The following is a 13812-nucleotide window of genomic DNA, read 5'->3' as shown; positions in this document are numbered from 1 at the left end:
AGTCCCTGGGGCTGAGCTGCTCCTCTGCACGGCCCTGTCACCCCACACGACCCCTGCGTCCCTTGTGGGGCATCTCCTGTCCCTGATGCCCCCAGGTTGTCACTCATCCTTCCACATGGCCCCTGTCCCTTGCACATCGCACATCCCCTGTCCCCTCCCTGTCCCTTGCAGGACTGACCGTGTCCCGTGTCCTTCAGATGTCCCTGCAGGACACGGATCCTGTCCCCCCGCATGGCCGCTGTTGTTAGTGCTGTCCCCCCGGACCGGCCTGTCCCTGTCCCCCCGCGCCATCCCTGTCCCCTCCATGTCCTGTGACCCCGGGGTGGCCCCGGGCCGCTGCCGGGTCCCTGTGTGGGCGTGGCCTGTGAGGAGGGGCGTGGTTAATGTGGAGGGGGCGTGGTCAGCGGTGGTAGCGCCTCACCCACCTTCCGGGTCGGGACCGGCCGAGCGGAGCCGAACCGGGACGGGCCGGGCCCAGCCGAGCTCCACCGGGCAAAGCAACCGAACCCCACCGGGCGGTACGATCCGAGCAGAGCCCAACTCTCTGCGCTGAGCCGAACCGGACCGCGCCGGGATAGCCGAAGGCGCTCGGGCGGAACCGAGCGGAACCGGGGATAACCGAAGGCGCTCGGTCCGAACCGAGCGGAGCCGGGAGTAGCCGAAGGCGCTCGGGCCGAACCGAGCGGAGCCGGGAGTAGCCGAAGGCGCTCGGGCCATGGGGCAGATCGAGTGGGCCATGTGGGCGAACGAGCAGGCGCTCGCCGCCGGGCTCAGTGAGTACGGGGGGCTGGGGGGGCCCGGGCTGGGCGGGCGGAGGCGCCCCGGACACTTCGGAAAGTCCCCGGGCTCTGCAGGGAGTGAGCGCCCGGCGGGCTGGGGATGCCGAGCCCCGGGGGTGCCCCCAGACACGGGCCCGGGGAAGGGGAGGGGGGTCCCGGTGCCACCGGGCTGGGGGGGGCGGGCGGGAGGTGCCGGGAAGTCCCGGCCCAGCGGGGCTGGAGCCTCCGCTTCCTCCTTTTCTCTTCCTCCTCTGCCCTCTGGGTTCCGTCGTCTCCTCCTCCGCTCTCCTCCGGCCACGAGGCCAAAAACCTCCCCCGGGGCCCCGGAGTCCCCTGAGCCGGGGGTCCCGCCCGCAGCATCTGCCCCGCATCCCGCATGTCGGAGTCCTTGGGACCACGGAACCCCCGGTTCCCCTCCCGAATCCGGGGGGTCCCGAGTGTCCCCCGGGACAAAACCCCACTCTGGGGGTTTGCGGGGGGCTGTGTCCGGGGTCTGGGGGAGGCACATCCCGAGCTGGGGGCTGTATCCCAGGCTGAGGGTCGGTGTCCTGGTCTGGGGGGTTGTGTCCCGGGTTGGGGTCGGTAGTCCCGGTGTGACCCCTCCATCCCTGTTCCCGCAGTCCTGCTGACGGGCGGCATCGTGGCCGTGGCGGGGCAGTTCAAGGGCTGGTACTTCGCGGCGTATTCCATGTATCCTTCCCGACAGCATTCCCGGGGCTGGGCTGCGGGAAAGCCCCGTCCCGATCGGGATGGGAGGCGTGAACGGGCCGGGGTCACATCCTTACCTCCCAACGCTGGTCCCTGCCGTGCTTTCCCTGCCCTACACAAACCCCTTTTTGGGATGCGGGTTGTTCCCTGGGGCCATTCCCGGTTCCCTGGGGCCATTCCCGGTTCCCTGGGGCCGTTCCCGGTTCCTCGGGGCCGTTCCCGGTTCCCTGGGGCCATTCCCGGTTCCCTGGGGTCGTTCCCGGTTCCTTGGGGCCCGGTTCCCTGGGGCCATTCCCGGTTCCCTGGGGCCATTCCCAGTTCCCTGGGGCCATTCCCGGTTCCCTGGGGCCATTCCCGGTTCTTTGGGGCCATTCCCGGTTCCTCGGGGCCATTCCCGGTTCCCTGGGGCCATTCCCGGTTCTTTGGGACCATTCCCAGTTCCTTGGGGCCATTCCCGGTTCCCTGGGGCCATTCCCGGTTCCTCGGGGCCATTCCCGGTTCCCTGGGGCCATTCCCGGTTCTTTGGGACCATTCCCAGTTCCTTGGGGCCATTCCCGGTTCCCTGGGGCCATTCCCGGTTCCTCGGGGCCATTCCCGGTTCCTTGGGGCCGTTCCCGGTTCTTTGGGGCCATTCCCGGTTCCCTGGGGCCGTTCCCGGTTCCCTGGGGCCATTCCCGGTTCCCTGGGGCCGTTCCCGGTTCCCTGGGGCCGTTCCCGGTTCCCTGGGGCCATTCCCGGTTCCTTGGGGCCATTCCCGGTTCCTTGGGGCCGTTCCCGGTTCCTTGGGGCCGTTCCCGGTTCCCTGGGGCCGTTCCCGGTTCCTTGGGGCCATTCCCGGTTCCCTGGGGCCGTTCCCGGTTCCTTGGGGCCGTTCCCGGCTCCCTGGGTCCATTCCCGGCTCCCTGGGGCCGTTCCCGGTTCCCTGGGGCCGTTCCCGGTTCCCTGGGGCCGTTCCCGGTTCCTTGGGGCCATTCCCGGTTCCCTGGGGCCATTCCTGGTTCCCTGGGGCCATTCCCGGTTCCCTGGGGCCGTTCCCGGTTCCTTGGGGCCGTTCCCGGTCCCATTCTGCCTTTTCCCTGACGCTCCGGCAGCGCGGCAGGCGTCCTGGTCTGCCTGCTGGAATATCCCAGGAGCAAGCGGAAAAAGGGCTCCACCATGGAGAGGTGGTGAGTGCTGTGTCCCCCCTGCAGCCGGGTCCTGGTACCCCCAAACACGGGGATGCGGGAGCAGAGCTGGGTGGCACGGGGGGGGGATTCCTTGGGGTGATGCTGGCAGAGATGGGGGTCCCTGGAGGCTGGGTGTCCCCCCAGGGTGGGGACAGCCCCTGTGACCCCCTGCTGTCCCCCTGCAGTGGCCAGAAGTACCTGACAGCCGTGGTGAAGCTGTTCGGGCCCCTCACCAGGAATTATTACGTCCGAGCCATCCTTCATGCCGCGTGAGTGGGGTGCGGGGTCGGGACTGGGGGCTGAGCCCCCCCAGCTCCCCCTGAGCACCAAATCTCTGTCACAGCCTGGCTGTCCCTGCCGGATTCCTCCTCTCCACCATCCTCGGCACCGTCTGCCTGGGCATCGCCAGCGGCATCTACCTGCTGGTGAGTGCAGAGGGGCTTTTGGGGGGCTGGGAGCAGGAGGCACCCCTAAACCCATGGACCTGTACTTCTGTGTGAATTCCAAGAGCATTCCCAGACTGGGCTGCAGGAAAACCCTGTCCCGTTCGGGGTGGAGTCACATCCTCCTTTCCCCCCACTCTGGTCCCAGCTGTGCTTTCCCTGCCCCAAACACCTTTTTTGGGCTGGGGGTTGTTCCTTGGCACTGTTGCCCATCCCACAGGCTGCAGTTCGAGGGGAGGAGTGGAGACCCATCGAGCAGAAGCCCCGGGAGCGGCCACAAGTGGGGGGCACCATCAAGCAGCCCCCCAGCAACCCCCCGCCCCGACCTCCCCCCGATGCCCGCAAGAAGCAGCCGGAGGTGGGGGGGCAGGTGAACCCCATCCCTGTGGAGGCAGAATGATGGGGGATCCTCCTGCCCCACTGCCCTGCTCCTGCTCCTGCTTCCCAGCTGCTCCTGGATCCGCTGCAGGGAAGGGGCTCCTGGGGATCCCCAAAACCCTGGGGGAGCTGAGCTCCTTGGTGTGGGTCCCCAGCTCCTGGTGATGCTCAGATCCCTGGGATCATTAAATCCCCCTGGGCTCCCCAAGGGATTCCCCAGTGATGCTGTGGGGTCCCCAGCTCCTGGGCATCACCAGACCCCCAGCAATGCTCAGCTCCCTGCAGGATCTCCATCTCCTAGGGGTCCCCAAATCCCCAAAGATGCTCAGCTCCCAAATTGCCATGCATGTGATGCTCCCTGGGGGGTTTCCAGCCTCTGGGGGCTTCTCAACTTCTGGAGATTCCCAAATCCCTGGGGCTGCTCAACTCCCTATGGAGTGTCCAGCTCCCAGGAGCTCCCCAGCTCCTGGACCACCCCAAACCCCCAAGGATGTCCAGTTTCCTGTGGGATCTGCAGCTCCCAAAGACTTCCCAGCTCCTAAGGGTGCCCCAAATCCTTGGGGATTCTCAGCTCCCTCTGAGTCTCCTGTTGCCAGGGGCTCCTCAGCTCCTGGGAAACCCCAAATCCCTGGACGAGCTCAGCTCCCTGAGGGTCCCAACTCTCCAAGAACCCCCCAGTTTCCTGGGGGATCCCCAAATCCCTGTGGAACTCCAGCTCTCAGGGAATCCCCTGCGCCCTGGGGGGGATCAGGCAGCTCTGCTCCGGCTCTCCCTGGTTTTTGTCATTTCTGCAGTTGCTGTTGCAATAAAAAGTGGGAAAGGCACTGGCTGCCCCTGGCTCCTGCTGCAGGGGGAATCCTCCCTTTCCTGGCCTGCTCCTGGGGTGGCTGGGACAGGACTGGGGAGGTGTTTTGAGGACAAACAGTGCAATTATGGGCAAATCCAGGATGTAGATGTGCAGAGTACGGCCAGGGCAGGGTCCCCTCCCAAAATCCTTATGGAGCCAACAGTGGGGTGGAACTGGGAGCTGCACAGTGAATCCCAAAGGAGCCCCCAAAACCTGGGATAGCCCCCAGCAGGGAATGTGGGGAGCATTTCCCTTCCCAGTCCCACTCGTGGGTGTGGGAAGTTCCCCGGTGTGATGTGGGTGCCAAATCCTTGATCCCACTGGGATCAGCAGCTGCTCCAGGCCCCCCTCTGCCCCCTCCCCACGCAGACCCTGGCCCCTCAAGGGGTGCAGGTGGCCCAGGGCCCCTCTAGGTGCTGCCAGCACAGGTGGAGTGGCCCTGGCAGGTGGCACCAGCTCTGTGGGCCGTGGTGCCCGGGGGCAGAGCCATGGGAAAGGTGTGGGTGTCGGGGTGCCAGGGCTGGGTCCTCCCGGGGCTGGGGGTGTGGGGCACCCCCGTGCCCTGCCAGCCTCCCCATCACCTCCCGGTTCCTCCTGCCCTGCTGCACGGGTGCTCTGCCCAGTGAGGGCTGTCCCACAGCCGGGCACCGCCCGTGGATGTGCCTGTCCCAAATCCCAACATCATCCCAACATCATCCCAACATCATCCCAACACTGCCCCGGCCGGGAGCAGAGCGACCACTGTGCCAGGGCTTCTTGGCTTTTATTTGCAGCATTAAATAGCACTAGAGAGGAGACAATAAATAGCTTTTTGGGGGAATAAATAACCAGTGAGTGTCTCAGCAGCACTCACAGGGTCCGGCCGGGGGGCCTCGAGCACCGTGGGGCGATGCTGGCCCTGGAGTCACAGCCGTGGCTGGGCGGGGGGGGGGGGGGTCAGCAATAAATAGGGGGTACCAAAAGCCCCCCGGCAGCAAGGCTTATAAATAACTCATAAATAACCAGGGGAGGGGACACCCCGGCGGGCTCGGGTGCTCTAAAACAAGCACGGGCGGGGGCGGTGACACGGTCACCGGGGCAGGGCTGAGCTGGCGGTGCGGGGCAGGACGCAGGTGCAGCCCACGGGCACTCGGATGTATTCCACCTCCAGCGTGACCAGCCCCAGCCCCGCGGGCCGCGGGCAGGGCTTGCGCCGCAGCACCAGCATGGTCTGCTGGATGGTCACCGAGTTGAGCGAGCTCGTCTCCCGGCCGGTTTTCACGTCCACGCAGCCGCTGCACAGGCACTCTGCGAAGGCCAGCTTGCGGGGGTAGCGGTTCTCGTCCTCGTCGATGCTGCGGGGACACGGCGACACCTTCCCTCGCGCCGGCAGCTCGGGCACTCGCTCGGCGGTGAGGGAGGGAGGGGAGCCGGCCGAGGGGCTCGGGCAGCGGGCGGCACTCACCGGTAGCGCCACGGGGAGATGGAGCGCTCGTGGGGCTCGCTGCGGAGCCCGGCCCGCAGGGACAGCGCGGGGCAGGCGGGCGGGCGCTGCCGCCGGGCCCCGCCGCTCTCCGGCAGCTCCAGCTGCGGCACCAGCTGCACCGACACCTGCCGGGCCCAGCGCAGCCTCCGCGCCAGCAGCTGCGCCGGAGCCTCGGCACCCAGCTCGGCCCCGCTGTAGCAGCGCACGGCGGAGGCAGCGGAGCCGCCCCCGGAGCGCCGCAGCCCCCGGCACTGCCCCAGAGCCGCCAGCACGGCCAGGACAGCCAGCCAGACCTGCGGGGACACACAGGGACAGTGACCGGCCAGGGGACACACAGGGACAGTGACAGACCTGCGGGGACACACAGGGACAGTGACCGGCCAGGGGACACACAGGGACAGTGACAGACCTGTGGGGATAGCAGCGACAGTGACACCCGCAGGGACACACAGAGACAGTGACACCAGTGGGGATAGGCACACACAGTGACAGTCACAGTGACAGCCACGGCCACAGGCGCGCACACACAGTGACAGCGACAGTGACAGTGACAGCTACAGGGACTGCACACACACACACAGTGACAGTGGCAGTGACTGCCATGGGGGCAGGCACACACACAAAGTGACAGTGACAGCTGCAGGGACAGCACACACACACACACACACGCACACTGGCACTGTCACTGGCACACAGTGACAGTGTCAGTGCCAGTGACACACACACACAGTGACAATGACACACAGTGACAGTGATAGCGCCACACACACACAGTGACAGTGACAGCCACGGGGACAGACACACACACACAGTGACAGTGTCAGTGCCAGTGACACACACACACACAGTGACAGTGACAGTGCCACACACACACAGTGACAGTGCCACACACACACAGTGACAGTGACAGTGGTAGTGACAGCCACACACACACAGTAGCAGTGACAGCGACACACACACACAGTGACGGTGACAGTGACAGTGACAGTGCCAGTGCCACACACATTGTGACAGTGACGGTGACAGTGACAGTGACAGTGCCACACACACAGTGACAGTGACAGTGACAGAGCCACACACACACACAGTGACGGTGACAGTGACAGTGACAGTGCCACACACACGGTGACAGTGACGGTGACAGTGACAGTGACAGTGACAGTGCCACACACACAGTGACGGTGACAGTGACAGTGACAGTGACAGTGCCACACACACAGTGACGGTGACAGTGACAGTGCCACACACACAGTGACAGTGACAGTGACAGTGACAGTGACAGTGCCAGTGCCACACACACAGTGACGGTGACAGTGACAGTGACAGTGCCACACACACAGTGACAGTGACAGTGCCAGTGCCACACACACAGCCAGCACTGTTTGACACGCAGGGATCCAGCAGAGCCCTCCCCAGGGTGCGATTGTGCAGCCGCAGCGCCCGGGCACCGTGTGCCACAATATCCAAACATTATCCAACATCTATTAGCTAATTAGCTAATATTATCCAAATAACTATTATATAATTAATATTAATATTGATAATAACTATTATATATTATATGTTATATATCATATATCATATATCATATATCATATATCATATATCATATATTATATATTATATACTATATATTATATATTATATATTATATATTATATATTATATATTATATATTATATATTATATATTATATATTATATATTATATTATTAATAACTATTTCCACATGTCTCCCTGTATGGATAATCTGTATATGGCTAGAGATCTGCCTAGATATAGATATATAGATATATAGGTATATAGATATATAGATATATAGATATATAGATATATAGGTATATAGGTATATAGATATATGGATATATAGATATATGGATATATAGATATATAGATATATAGATAGATATAGATATATATATAGACATATAGTGATACAGATATCCACATACAAATAAAAATACACAGATACTAATATATATATAAATATATAGATACTAATGTATAGTGTCTGTGTATTCTTATCTGTATGTGGATATCTGTAGATCATCTCTGTATATCTCTGTGTGTCTCTATCTGGATATCCATAAATCTGTCTTTATTTATATCTGGGTCTGTGTCTATACCATGCTATCTATAGCTATATATATCTATATATCAATATATTTAAAGATATCTGTATCTATATCTATATATTTATAGATATCTGTATATCTATATCTCTATATATCTCAATATATCTATAGGTAGCTAGATATATATCTATCTATATCTTTATATATCTCTATATCAATATATCTATAGGTAGCTAGATATATCTCTATATCTCTATATCTCTCTATCTCTCTATCTCTATATCTCTCTATATATTTATATATATATCAATATATCTATATTTTAGCTATCTATAGATAGCTATTCAGATACAGAAATGTATATAATTCTATATCTATATATATTTCTATATCTGTATAAATTCTGTATATATTTCTATATCTATATATATTGTATCTATATATTTCTATATCTATATATATTTCTATATATTTCTATATCTGTATATATCTCTTTATAAATTTCTTTATGTATATAAGTTCTCTATATATTCCTATATTGACATATATTCTATATATTTCTATATATAGATTTTGATATCTATGTACATTTCTAAATAAATAAAATAAATAGAAATAAATTCTAAATAAATATACATATACATATACATATACATATACATATACATATACATATACATATACATATAAATAATACAAATACATGGATATAAATATATATTTATAAAAGAAATATGAATTAATTTATTTAATATATGTTATAATAACTTAATATATAAATATATAATATATAAATATGTAATATAGAAATATAGATATGTAATATAGAAATATAAAATACATAATATATAAAATATAATATGTATAGATATATATATACTATAAATGCATAATATATAAATATATAATATATAATATATAATATATAATATATAATATATAATATATAATATATAATATATAAATCTATTAGAATAAATAAACAAACAAACATATATTTCTGTATATTGACACATATGAACACCCAGAAATGTACAGGAACTCCGGGCAGCAGTGACCAGGTGTGCTCACACCCGCAGCATCGCACCCTGGCTGGGGGAGCGCTGGCAACAGGCGGGAACAGCACGGACACACGGACACACGGACACACGGGAACAGCACGGACACACGGACACACAGACACACGGACACACGGACACACGGGAACAGCATGGACACACGGACACACAGACACACATGGGAACAGCACGGACACACTGACACACAGACACACATGGGAACAGCACGGACACACGGACACACCGACACACAGACACACGGACACACGGACACACACGGACACACGGACACACACGGACACACGGACACACACATGGGAACGGCACAGACAGACGGAAACATGGACACATGGAAACAGCACAGACACACAGACACACAGATACACGAGAACAGCATGGACACACAGACACACAGATACACACACAGGAACAGCATGGACACACGGACATGGGAACAGCACGGACACACGGACACACGGACACACACATGGACACACGGGAACAGCACGGACACACACACGGGAATGGCACAGACATATGGACACAGTGACACACGGACACAGGGACACACATATGGGAAGAGCACGGACACACGGACACATGGACACACAGACACACACACACGGGAACAGCACGGACACAGGCGGGAAAACACCCGCACTGCTGGGCTCAGGGTGTGCAACACACACACAAAATACACAGAGCTGTGCATATGGTCTGTAACACACTTAAAATACACACACACAAATTACACATAAATTACACACACAAATTACACACACACAAATTGTACACACAGAAAATACACACACACAAATTACACATAAATTACACACATACACAAAAACACACACAAAATAAACACACACAAAATACACACACACAAAATACACAGAGCTGTGCATATGGTCTGTAACACACTTAAAATACACACACAAATTACACATAAATTACACACACATATAAACTACACACACACAAATTACCTACACATAAATTACACACACATATATTACACACACATAAATTACAGACACATAAATTACACACACACACATAAATTACACACACACATACATAAATTACACACACACATAATAAACACCCAGAGCTATGCACAAGGTGTGTAACACACACACAAATTACACACACATAAATTACACACACACATAATAAACACCCAGAGCGGTGCTCAGGGTAACACACACACATAAATTACCGACACATAAATTACACACACATAAATTACACACACACATAAATTACACACACATACATAAATTACACACACATAAATTACACACACACACATAAATTACACACACATAAATTACAGACACACATAAATTACACACATACATAAATTACACACACATACATAAATTACACACACATAAATTACACATACATAAGTTACACACACACATATTACACACACATATATTACACACACATAAATTACACACACACATAAATTACCGACACATAAATTACACACACGTAAATTACTGACACATAAACTACACACACAAATTACACAGACATAAATTACACACACACATATATTACACACACATATATTACACACACATAAATTACACACATAAATTACACACACACATAAATTACACACATACATAAATTACACACACATAAATTACACACATAAATTACACACACACATAAATTACACACATACATAAATTACACACACACATAAATTGCACACATAACTTACACACACATAAATTACACACATAAATTACACACACACATAACTTACACACACACGTAAATTACACACACATAAATTACACCCACGCAGAGCCGTGCTCAGGGTGTGTAACACACCCAGAGTACCCTACACATGACACACACCACACTCACACCCCACACTCTCCCCTCTCCCCCCAACATCCCCCAGCCCCCCCAAACCCCACGTTACCATCAGCCGGGTGTCGAGGGACCACGCCAAAATTTGGGGGGTGGGGGGTGTTTGGCAGGGAACGCTCCCGAATTTGGGGAACGCGGCAGAATTTGGGGGAAGCCCTGGGAAGTGCAGCCCCAGGGATGAAGCTGCCGAGTGGCAGCGCCGCCGCCGCCGCCGCCTTTTTATAGGGCCGGGCAGGTGATGTGCACACACCTGGAAACTCCAGCTCCAGGTTCCTTCCTCCTCCCGCGGGCCGGCACTTCCTTTTGAACTCTGCAGCCGAAAATCCGGGAGAAACAGCTCCAGAATTTGGGGAGGGAGGTGGGAAGGGGTGACACGGGCTGCCCTGGTGACACGGGGACGGGCATCCCGCTCTTGTGTCACCGGCACCGTGAGATCACCGGGATCGCACTCCCGGGCAGAAATCCCAAATTGGGCAACCTTGGGAAGGGCTCCAGGGCTGCCAGCGCCGCTCCGGGATGGCCCGGTGGCCTCTGCCAGCACCAGCGGGACACTGGGGTCACACCGGGAACAAGGGCTGGAGGATGGGGAATTCCAGGGACAGGGAATTCCAGGGGACAGGGAATCCTAGGGGATAGGGAATTCCAGGGGACAGGAATTCCAGGGGTAGGGAATTCCAGGGGTTAAGGAATTCCAGGAGTTAAGGAATTCCAGGGGACAGGAATTCCAGGAGTTAAGGAATTCCAGGAGTTAAGGAATTCCATGAGTTAAGGAATTCCATGGGTTAAGGAATTCCAGGGGTTAAGGAATTTCAGGAGTTAAGGAATTCCATGGGTTAAGGAATTCCAGGGGACAGGAATTCCAGGGGTTAAGGAATTCCAGGAGTTAAGGAATTCCATGGGTAGGGGATTCCAGGGATCCCAAAAATTGTTCTCTGAAGGAGAGGGGTTTGTCAGGGGCACCCCCAGACACCTCACACCAGTAGGATACTGGTTCCATACTGGGAATGAGGAGCCTGGGAAGTCCATGGGGACCCTCAGAGCTCCCAAATGCTGCTCCCCAAATTCGGGGGACTCTTCAGAGGGACCCCCTGACTTTTCCAGGCAGGGCAATCACTCACCAGTGGGATACTGGTTTCACACTGGTTTCACACTGGTTTCACACTGGTTTCTCCCCAAGGAAATTCAGCTTTTCCAGCCCCACGGAGCTGCTCACACCCCAAAAACCCCCAAAGTGAGGGGGCTACAGCCCTTCCCCACCCCAGGGCAAGGGAGATGCAGAGAAGAGTAGGAAAAAGTAAAATTGGTTATCAAAATATTTTATTTCAGGGAGATCCCTCCAAAAAAAAAAAAAAAAAAAAGAAAAAAAAAGAAAAAAAAAAAGAAAAAAAAAAGAAAAAAAAAAAAGAAAAAACCAAAACAAAACAGAAAAATTAAAGGAAGAAGGGCCCTCCTGGCAGACAGACACGCCCACAACACCTGCAGGGCTCCTGGGAAATCAACTGAACCGATCCCCTGCTCCAAAGAAACGACAGGTCATTCCCGAGGGGACTGAGGCAGGAATATATATATATATATATTTCTTTTCCTGGGGGAGGAGGGGTGTTGCCAGCAGTTCACAGCAGTTTTCGGCTCTCTCGGCACACGGGACTAGAACTGCATTGCTGAAGACACTCAACACACAGCAGGGCTAACTAGGAGAATACAACTGGAGGCTAGCAAAGAGGAGAGGGGACACAGGAGGAGTGGGAGCACCCACGGGGCCGGAGTCCTCTGTGCACAATTTACACGGCTCCCTCCCGGAGCCGTTCATCGCCAGCCTTTTCCTGGCTGGCCAAAAAAAAAAAACTTCCTTAATTTTTGTTTCTTTCTTTGTTTGGTGTGTGTTGTGTGGGGTTTGTTTTTTTGTTTGTGTTTTTTTTTTTAAAAAGAACCGCGGCCAAAATGAAGACGAGGAACTGCAAAATCCCAAAGCGGCCGCCTTTTTTTGTTTTTGTTTTTTTTTTTTTTGTTATTTTTTTTTTTTTTGTTTTCCACTATTTATAAAAACATCAACAGTCACTACAGGGGCACGGCCCACTATACTTTTCCTGGGATTTTGGCCCGTTTGCGGGCGATGGCGTCTTCCACCGCCTTGAGCTGCTTCAGGAGCTCCTCCCGCCGGGACAGGGTGCTGGATTTGCTGCCCTTGGCAGCCGCAGGACCCGGCTCTGAGCCCTTGCCCGGCACACTGGTGACTTTGCTGGAGCTCTTGGATTGAGGGGACAGCTGGCGTTTCCTGCAGGGAGAGAGGGAGGTGGGAGTCAGAGGAGCTGGGAGCATCCCAAAGGCTCTGCTGGAATTCCAAGTGTGTTGAGCTCATGTTAAACCACGCTGGAATCGTGGGATTTGTGTGGGAAAGGATCTTAAAAACATCTCTTTCCATGCCCAGGGACACCTTGCACTAGCCCAGGTTGGTCCAGCCTGGCCTTGGGCGCTTCCAGGGACCCAGGGGCAGCCACAGCTGCCAGGCCTTCCCCACCCTCACAGGGAAGGATTTCTCCAATTTCTCAGCTAAACTAAAATATCAGAAGTGCCACATCTAACCCATGGCTCCAGGAGCAGGTGGGAGAAAAGAGGAGATGGGAGGAGGCCTTGGGTTGAAAACTGGCTGCAACAGTAAAAAGCCAATTATTCCTTGGGGATTCTCAGGATTAAACTGAGTACCAGTTCGTGTGGCTGCAGTGAGACCCAGAGGGAAGAGCAGCCCTGGAGCATCCCCTCAATCCCCAATCCTTCATCCCCTTCCCTGTGGTGTTTGCTCCCAGAGATCCTTGGAGAGGATCCACAGCCCTCGAGCCCCCAGAGGCACAGACCCAGCCCTGCACTGGGATATTCCCAGCGCTGCAGCAGGCACAGCCTGACAGGAATTTGGCTGAGCTGGGCACCAGGCACCTGGCGCAAATCCAGGGCTGTCATCGCTCTGTCCCATGCAGGTGACACATGTGAGTATGTGACAGCAGC

The 13812-nt window shown here is 54.0% G+C and overlaps 3 protein-coding genes across 5 annotated transcripts in view; 1 reads left to right on the top strand and 2 right to left on the bottom strand.

Moving 5' to 3' along the window:
* The first annotated feature begins 371 nt into the window (after positions 1-371).
* CYBA (cytochrome b-245 alpha chain) lies at positions 372-4298 on the top strand. Its single transcript, XM_086848076.1, has 6 exons — positions 372-773; positions 1400-1469; positions 2579-2653; positions 2839-2922; positions 2997-3078; positions 3317-4298. The coding sequence occupies exons 1-6, from the start codon at positions 716-718 to the stop codon at positions 3494-3496; spliced, it is 549 nt and encodes a 182-aa protein (XP_086704202.1). The 5' UTR covers positions 372-715; the 3' UTR covers positions 3497-4298.
* A 1008-nt stretch (positions 4299-5306) lies between these two features.
* On the bottom strand, positions 5307-12622 carry IL17C (interleukin 17C). The gene is made up of 3 exons (XM_086848201.1): positions 12569-12622; positions 5766-6340; positions 5307-5655 (listed from the first exon to the last, which is right to left on the bottom strand). The coding sequence occupies exons 1-3, from the start codon at positions 12620-12622 to the stop codon at positions 5391-5393; spliced, it is 894 nt and encodes a 297-aa protein (XP_086704327.1). The 3' UTR covers positions 5307-5390.
* ZC3H18 (zinc finger CCCH-type containing 18) overlaps positions 12109-13812 on the bottom strand; it is a 43355-nt gene continuing 41651 nt past the window's right edge. For all 3 annotated transcript variants that reach the window (XM_086847945.1, XM_086847946.1, XM_023934475.2), the window contains one exon: positions 12109-13087. In XM_086847945.1, the coding sequence (XP_086704071.1) occupies positions 12889-13087 (199 nt within the window). In that variant the 3' untranslated portion in view covers positions 12109-12888. The remainder of the gene's footprint in view (positions 13088-13812) is intronic.

The sequence above is a fragment of the Cyanistes caeruleus genome, chromosome 12 (genome assembly GCF_971803275.1).
Source record: "Cyanistes caeruleus chromosome 12, bCyaCae1.hap1.1, whole genome shotgun sequence".
NCBI lineage: Eukaryota > Metazoa > Chordata > Aves > Passeriformes > Paridae > Cyanistes > Cyanistes caeruleus.
This window is presented reverse-complemented; position numbering and strand designations above follow the sequence as displayed.

Bases quoted from the DNA above. Each gene is read 5' to 3' on its own strand.
- CYBA (XM_086848076.1), top strand. From the start codon at position 716: ATGGGGCAGATCGAGTGGGCCATGTGGGCGAACGAGCAGGCGCTCGCC. The intron at 1,470-2,578 runs GTATCCTTCCCG...ACGCTCCGGCAG, and splicing joins TACTTCGCGGCGTATTCCAT to CGCGGCAGGCGTCCTGGTCT. The intron at 2,654-2,838 runs GTGAGTGCTGTG...GTCCCCCTGCAG, and splicing joins GGCTCCACCATGGAGAGGTG to TGGCCAGAAGTACCTGACAG.
- IL17C (XM_086848201.1), bottom strand. From the start codon at position 12,622: ATGAACGGCTCCGGGAGGGAGCCGTGTAAATTGTGCACAGAGGACTCC. The intron at 6,341-12,568 runs GTGGGTGCTCCC...CAGTCCCTGTAG, and splicing joins GCACAGAGGACTCCGGCCCC to CTGTCACTGTCACTGTCGCT. The intron at 5,656-5,765 runs GTGAGTGCCGCC...GTGTCCCCGCAG, and splicing joins ATCTCCCCGTGGCGCTACCG to CATCGACGAGGACGAGAACC.